The following is a 9,028-nucleotide window of genomic DNA, read 5'->3' as shown; positions in this document are numbered from 1 at the left end:
TATTAAAAGCCAATTGCAACTGGCATATTTGAAAGCAGCTAAAAAGTTTAAATTTGATGAACTAGTCTGCGAAAACTGTGAAAACATTGATGAACGAAGTAGGAGAATGTATTTTTCGAATATTAATCCAGATGAAATAATCAGTTCAACAGAACATGCTTATGTTAAAGGTGTAGATTATGAAATTGATATGGTTTTTGTGATGGAAATGGGAGATAATGATTTGCTTGAGTTTGGAAAAGTTACAGAAATATTTGTAAAAGGCGATGACATTTACTTACTTATGAAACCTTTAATTGCTATATCTTTCAATGAGCATTTTTATGCTTATGAGGTTGAATCGCGTAATGTATCAAGATTAAAGAAAGCTTCAGAATTGCCAGATATACATCCCTGTTTACTCATTGAAATGAATGAATGTGTATTTGTAGCTACAAGGTACATCTTATGAGAAGGACATTTTTATTTGTTAAACAATGTATTAATTTTAGTTTTCATTTAAATTTAATTGTTTAATAATTATTAATTAATCAATAAACTATTTAATTGAAAATTTTGCATTCTACTGTTGATTTAAAAACACCCTATCTAATATATTAAACAAAATTTATTTGCAAGCCTTATCTATTCTTTTCTTTATAATTTTTTTCAATGTTAATTGAATTTTTCATTTACTATTTATAATTTAAAATTCCCTGATAATAATGTAATTAATTCATTAATTATTAAATTTATAATTAATTCTTAAACATTAGTGTCATGCATTTGTAATTGTGTTTCATAAATTTTTTTACTATTTAATAATATCAAAATTTTTCTTCGCAGAAGTGCTTTTGTAAAGAAAAAATTTGATTCTAAGTAATAACAAATTTTCAATATAATTTATTATTTATATAAACAAACAAATTATCATGCATTTGTAATTGTGTTTCATAAATTTTTTTATTATTTAATAATATCAAAATTTTTCTTCGCAGAAGTGCTTTTGTAAAGAAAAAATTTGATTCTAAGCAAAAAACAAATTTTCAATACAATTTATTATTTATATAAACAAATAAATTATCATGCATTTGTAATTGTGTTTCATAAATTTTTTTACTATTTAATAATATTAAATTTTTTCTTTGCATAAATGCTTTTGTAAAGAAAAAATTTGATTCTGAGCAAAAAACAAATTTTAATATAATTTATTATTTATATAAACAGACCAATTATTCAGAATAATTAATTGCATTTATAGGTGCAACTGTTTCGCATTTATTGCTTTTCTGCAACCTGTAAATATTGCTTGTAACATAAGTAAACTGAATGTTTCTCCGCTCAATTGATACTACTTGAGAGAGCCAGGCCAAAACTGCCTGGCTGTCAAATTGTGCTGACTTGGGAATCAGAGGTTATGTTAACGCCTGTGTCGGTCAAGTAGTTTTAACCGAGGTCTCCGGTTGATATAACTTTCTTTTTCTCTCCGTGTAGAAAAAAAAATCAAAACAACATTTAAATAGTATATAAACTTTATAAGATTTTGTGGCCTTTGGTCCGTAAAAATAAGGTGTTGGTTTCAAGAATAAATTTAATTGAAAATAATTTTATTTCTATCTAATGCATTTTCGCTGTCAACACAGCTCATCAGGAACTACAATGAAAAAATATACATGTCAATTTAAGTGTACACATGTAGTTCAAAGTATAATATAGAGAAAAAACATATCTTACCGCATTTGGAAATTAATAAAAATTAAAATTTGAAATATAAATAAAAGTATAAATATTATATGAAAACATAACCTCAGTCGATAAAAACAATTAAAAAACAATAAATATGTGGAAAATCTTTGTTCCATAAGGCAGAGGTTCCATAATATTTTGCACAGATGACATATTTTTTACTTTTTGAATTTATGTAATCTTGCAAAAAACAATTAATTCAAAATAAAAGGACTAGATATATCAGTCATTTTTAGGTTGGAAAAAATACATGTGTTCTCACAAAACGAGACACACAATCTAAAAGATAAGGCTGACATATGATATGAAGGTCAGTACACAGGCAATATTAATATTAAAAGAGAAATATGTAAGGAAATTAAATATAAAGGTTAATACACAAGTGCATTAACTTTTTATTTTTATGAAAAACTATTAAAAGTGTGGATAATGTCAAAATACATTATAGACAAATTGTCTGTGTCTGTTCTAAAATTGATGAAACGTCTGTCTTTAACAATGTGAAACATTTCCAATAGATTCAGGTTATATGAAAAGAAAGCGGAGTCAAGAATTTTAACATTACTCTGGTCAAAATTAAAAGTATGTTTTAGTTTAGTTGCGTGTTTACACAAGGCAGTGTTTGTCTTTTTGTGAATTTCTGAATGTTTGTGTTCGTAAATTCTCTTTTTTAAAGGTCTTGTGGTCTTTCCTATGTAAACACACTTACAGATATCACATGAAATCCTGTAAATTACATTGTTCTTTTCAAACTTTGGTATTTTATCTTTTATTGATGGTATTAAGGTGTTTTGAATTTTATTTGTGGTGCTAAATATGGTCGAGATTTTGAGTTTCTTGCATAAAGTAACTATAGGCTGTAATAAGTCAGGGATGTTAGGTAGAACCAATGTTCTTAAAAAGTCAATAGAAACAACATTTGTTCTGGGTATGGTGTTAGAATTTAAAAAATTCATTCTCTTGTCTATGTTATTTTTGATAAAATCAAAAGGATAGTTATTGTGTAGTAATATATGCAAAACAATACCTATATTTTCATTATGAAAACGACCAGAAGCGAAAGGTTTTTGATACCAATTGGTTTCAAGAAAACCATTTTTAAAAATCAATGTTAAGTCTAAAAAGTTAATTATTTTTACGGACAAAAGGCCACAAAATCTTATAAAGTTTATATATAAAAATTAAGGTCCTACAAATAGAAAAATATTTAAATAGTATGCCTGCAAAGTCGTATTTTTTTTGCTGCCCAGATGGGTGTTGACACCGTCTCACAACTAGTGATATGCTGTGTCTCACACCCAGAAATTGGCGCTATTTTGAAAAAGGAAAATTAAATTATTTTTAACCGTAGATTGGAACAATGCAATATTGCATCACAAAATATAAGGAAAACACTAAAAGAAAATGGATTACATTTACCTTTTCCAATTAATTAACTTGGAAAAAAAGTACTTTGCATTTATTGAAAAAACGCTTTTTAGTCGATTATCACACACAGTGTTGGTATTTAACAAAAACAGTTTATATATCCGCTTCGGCGTACACGAAAAAGTTGGCTCATATAAAAAGAAATGTTTTTATATAAACCAATCGGCTTTTTAATATTGCATGTTAAAAAAAATTGACTGTCTCACAACTAGAGGTGTCTCACAACTGGAGACTCTCCCCTACTGTTATAATCTTTATTATTTTCGAATGTTTGTATTTTTTGAAAAATAAACGTACTGATTAAAACTGTAATAAATGTTATTGAATAATTCTCATAATTAAATTTATAAAAATTTGATTTTTAATAGGATTTGACGAAAGAAATTGAAATTATGGGTTCCATTACAATATACGGTATAAACATTAATCAGATTTTATAAATAATCTTTTAATTCGGTTTTTATCAATTTTATTTATGTAATTTTTTAATAGACGAAATAACTGAAGAACAATATATGGAAGCCTATGTTTTAAAAATGAATTTTGAGGATATACAAGTAGGAAAGCATAAAATTGAATGGGAATGCGATAATGCGGCAAAATTTAGGGTTATAATTAACAAAAATGAAAAATTAAGAAATGAAGAAAATAAGAATAAAGAAAAGCAAAACAATTAATTTCCTTTTATAATTATTTTTAATATTAGTAAATTATTAATAATAAAAATCATTTTACTGAAAATTTGTCATTTTGTTGAATTTTTATAAATATACTGTTTTACCTTTAATTTTTAAATCAGATTTTTTCACTATTTTGAATTTTAAAGAATTGAGAAATTATGTTTCTAAAAAATTTCATACATTATTTATCAAGTTTCATTTGAAAGAATTTTTTCAAAAAGCATTTTTTGTAAATATTTGTATAAAATGGTTATCAGTTCATTAGAAGTTTTTTAAAAATTGTATAGAGCTTTCAGAAATACATATTTTGGCATTTTATTTAACATTCTTTCAGTTATAATAAACAAACATTTTAAATAATTGAAAAAGATACTCTATATGAGGTTTTATATTAAATTGTTATTTGAGTTTAAACAATTCAAAAAAAATATTTTTTAATTTTATACAGCGCAGAAGAAAAAAGTTACTAATATTTTCAAAATTAGAAACTTTAAAAAAGATATCTTTTTTATTTCTTTATTATTGTGGTTCTTTGAGTATTGAATTGTAATAATGTATGATAAAAATGTTATTTCTATTCTAATAAACTAAAGGTTTGTATTTATTTTTATTAAAAAATCAGTTATAATAAAGAATTTGGTTTTAATCGGTATGTTTATCTATGTGGAAAATAAAAAATTTAAAAAGTTAACTAAGAGAAGTAATAGAGTAATGAGTTTTACAAAAATTGTTTTAATGATATGTAGGTACTTATGCCTTTAAAAAGGAAAATTAATATTGGTTTAACTTCAGGAGAAGCAAAAAGAAGACGGATTTCTAGATCAAATGTAAGATCATCTCAACAATCAACGGAAGATATCGATGCTGTTAACAGAGAGCGACTGATAAGGAACAGAGAGCGGCAGGCATTAAACAGGCAAAATGAAACGTCAGAGAAAAAAGAAGAAAGACTTGCTAAGGATAGAATGCGTCACCATATTTAAAGGAAAATGGAGAATACACACGTGACAAGATCAAGATTAGCAAATAATCGTATTCGAAATTCGCAAGCTAGAATGAGCGAGAATGTTGAACAAAGGAATGAGAGATTAACAAATAATTGAGAGCGAAGTGCAAATGTTAGAGCAAATGAGAGTATGGAGACGACGAATGTGAGATTACAGAGTAATCGTGAGCGAAATGCTGTTGTTAGAGAAAATGAGAGTATGGAGACGAGGAATGTGAGATTACAGAGTAATCGTGAGCGAAATGCTGACGTGAGAGCAAATAAGAGTATAGAGCGAAGGAATGTGAGATTAGAAAGTAATCGTGAGCTAAATGCTAACATTAGAGCAAATGAGAGTATAGAGCGAAGGAATGTGAGACTAGAGAGTGATCGTGAACGAAATGCTGAAGTTAGAGCAAATGAAAGTTCGGAGACGAGGAATGTGAGATTAAAGAATATTCGTAAGAGAAATGCTGTTGTTAGAGAAAATGAGAGTATGGAGACGAGGAATGTGAGATTACAGAGCAATCGTGAGCGAAATGCTGTTGTTAGAGAAAATGAGAGTATGGAGACGAGGAATGTGAGATTACAGAGTAATCGTGAGCGAAATGCTGACGTTAGAGCAAATGAGAGTATGGAGACGACGAATGTGAGATTACAGAGCAATCGTGAGCGAAATGCTGATGTTAGAGCAAATGAAAGTACAGAGACGAGGAATGTGAGACTAGAGAGTAATCGAGAGCGAAATGCTGTTGTTAGAGAAAATGAGAGTATGGAGACGAGGAATGTGAGACTAGAGAGTAATCGAGAACGAAATGCTAATGTTAGAGCTGAAGAAACTTTATATGAAAAAGAATCTAGGTTGGCCAGAAATAGAAATAGACATCAGATTTATAATAATTTGAATGTAAATCGATTATCGGAGCAGACTACACGAATTCGAGAAATAAGACAGAGAGAAAGTATTGAAGAGACTGCTGTCAGACAACGACTTGACAGAGAAAGACCACATGTTATTTACGATTTAGAGCCAGACATTGTCAGAGTACACAGACTTAACGAAGAACGACTAAGACATGCTAATAGAGTTTTGAGAAAATGGCAGGAAAAGGTTAATAGTGGATTTTCTTATAATCCACTAATTGAGTATTCACAAGCTGCTAATATAGGAAATATGGATAATGTCTGTAATCATTGTCGTGCCTTAAGATGGACAAATGAATCTAAGGGAATTTGTTGTTCCTCGAGAAAAATTTCACTACCTCCTATATTAGAAGCACCTGAACCACTCAGATCATTACTTGATGGTCATCATTATAAATCTAAATCTTTTCTAAGAAATATAAGATCATATAACAGTGCCTTTCAAATGACCTCATTTGGAGGTAATGAAATTTATGAACCTGGTTTTAGACCTACCTTTCGCATACAAGGTCAAGTATATCATCTGATCGGTTCTCTTTTGCCGCCTTCTAACCAGCCTTCCTCATATTTACAAATTTATTTTATTTCTGATGCTCAAGAGCAGGTTCAAAGAAGAATGTCTGTTTTTAGTGACCTTGACTTTGAGATACTAAATCAATTGCAAGATTTACTCCATGAAAATAATAATTTAATTCGCAGTTTTAAGAATGCTTTACAAATCTTACCCTCCGACGCAGAAAATTATCGATTAATGATTAAGACTGATCGACAACCTGCAGGGGAGCATCGTGGAAGATATCTCGCGCCATCTGTAAGTGAGGTTGCAGTAATCATGGTGGGAGAACCAAGTGACGCCAGAGATATTGTCTTACAGAAAAAGACCGGTGGCTTGCTCAGAATATGTGAGACTCATCGGTCTTACCATGCTCTCCAGTATCCATTGATGTTTTGTTGTGGTGAAGATGGATATAATTTTCTGAATCGACATATAGATCCTATGACAGGACAATTTACTAACAAAAAAATTTGCGCATTAGAGTTTTATGCATATCGTTTAATGGTCAGACAAAACGAACCTAATCAATTGCATCAATTTAGGCAACTGTTTAATCAGTTCCTGGTAGACATGTATGCCAAAATTAAAAGCGAAAGATTACTTTACATTAGATTGCATCAAAAACAACTAAGAGCAGAAAATTATATACATCTTCAAGATGCAATGAGAAGAGATGAAAATATTGAAGTTTTAGGTCAGGTAGTGATTTTGCCTTCAAGCTTTACCGGTGGTCCAAGATATATGCATTCGCGCACACAAGACGCATTTTCTTACGTTAGAAAATTTGGTCGTCCAGATCTTTTCATTACAATCACTACCAATCCAAAATGGAATGAAATTACTTCTCTTTTGACAAACGATCAGTCTGCACAGGATCGCCACGATGTCATTTCCAGAGTATTTCATTTAAAGTTAAAATGCTTAATAGCCGTTTTGAAAAAAGGTAAAATTTTTGGAGCTGTGCGCTGTTTTACTTATTCTGTGGAATGGCAAAAGCGTGGCCTTCCTCATGCTCACATATTATTATGGTTGGAAGAACAATTACGGTCAAATCAGGTAAACGAAATTATAAGTGCAGAAATTCCTAATCCAGTTGACGACAAAGATCTTTACGATTTGGTAAAGAGTCACATGGTTCACGGGCCATGTGGTGCTTTCAACATGCAAAGTACGTGCATGAAAAATGGTCGATGCACTTAAAAATTTCCTAAGCAATTTTTAAGAGAAACAGTGACACACGATGATGGCTATCTTGCTTACAGGAGACGGTCTCCTGAAGATGGTGGGATAACAATTGATTTTAAGGTTAGGGGAGAAAACATACTTATTGACAATAGATGGATTGTACCATACTCACCAGTTCTTTTACGAACCTTTAAGAGTCATATCAATGTGGAGAATTGCGGCAGTGTAAAATCTATAAAATATATATGTAAATTTGTAAACAAAGGAAGTGACCAAGCCACATTTGGTGTAACTAACGACAATGATGAAATCACAAGATATCAAAGTGGGCGGTATATTTCAACTTCTGAAACAGTTTGGCGAATTCTTGAATTTCCAATACATGAAAGATACCCGCCTGTGATTCATCTAGATGTTCATCTCGAGAATGGGCAGAGAGTGTACTTCACGCCAGAGAATGTCCAAGAACGTATAGAAAATCCAAAAAATACTACTCTTATGGCATTTTTCAAACTCTGCTAAACAGACAGTTTTGCAAAACTGTTGCTGTACTGTGAACTACCCTCATATTTTACTTTTAATAAAAACCGAGGCCAATTCTCGAGAAGAAAAAGAGGTACACCAGTGGATGGTCATGTTGGAGTTTTTAGAGATCCCGCAATTGGAAGAGTATATAGCATTCACCCTTATAATAGTGAGTGCTATTATTTACGCATGCTTCTCCATCACGTTAAAGGTCCCACATCGTTTGAGAGTCTACGAACTGTTATGGGCGTGGTACGTCCATCATATAAGTCTGCTTGCCTAGACTTAGAATTGATTGAGGATGATGTTCACTGGGAAGAGGCGCTTAGAGAAGGTGCTGCTTTTGATACTCCTTCCAGACTAAGAGAGTTATTTGCAGTTATATTAGTATTCTGCGATCCTAAAGATCCGTTAGATCTGTGGAATAAATTTAAAGATTCATTTGCTGAAGATTATTTAAGAGAAGCCCAAAGAACAACTTCAAATGTATCTTTCGATATTCTCCTCATTTATATGATCTTTGCTTGGCAGCAATACAAGCAATAACTCTCCGTATAAGAAACAAAATTCTTAGTGATCTGAATCTTCCTTCTCCTTCCTCAAGTAATCATTTAACAAACACTGAATATACTCGAGAGACCAGCTATGATATAAATCAACTATTGTCGTTTGTAAGAGAAAACGAAAGTTCTCTTACAGATGAGCAAACTGAAGTTTATCGTAAAGTTCTTTTAAGTATAGATAGTGATTGTCAAAACAACGTCTTTTTTCTCGATGCTCCTGGAGGTACTGGCAAAACATTTTTAATTAATTTAATTCTTGCTAAAGTAAGAAGCCAAAGTAAAATCGCGTTGGCCGTAGCTTCCTCCGGAATTGCAGCTACTCTTCTTCCTGGTGGACGTACGGCCCATTCGATGTTCAAAATTCCTTTTAACATTCAACAGATCGAAACACCGGTTTGCTCTATATCAAGAAATGCTGCGATTTCTCATGTCCTTAAAGAGAGTGTCCTTATAGTAT

General features: G+C 30.8%; 1 protein-coding gene across 1 annotated transcript; it reads left to right on the top strand.

Moving 5' to 3' along the window:
* Positions 1-4,969: 4,969 nt before the first annotated feature.
* LOC122502180 lies at positions 4,970-7,498 on the top strand. The gene has a single exon (XM_043612105.1). The coding sequence runs from the start codon at positions 4,970-4,972 to the stop codon at positions 7,496-7,498; it is 2,529 nt and encodes an 842-aa protein (XP_043468040.1).
* Positions 7,499-9,028: the final 1,530 nt, after the last annotated feature.

The sequence above is a fragment of the Leptopilina heterotoma genome, unplaced genomic scaffold (assembly GCF_015476425.1).
Source record: "Leptopilina heterotoma isolate Lh14 unplaced genomic scaffold, ASM1547642v1 Lhet_221, whole genome shotgun sequence".
Lineage (NCBI taxonomy): Eukaryota > Metazoa > Arthropoda > Insecta > Hymenoptera > Figitidae > Leptopilina > Leptopilina heterotoma.
The sequence above is the reverse complement of the archived record's forward strand: the minus strand, read 5'-3'. Positions and strand labels throughout refer to the sequence as shown.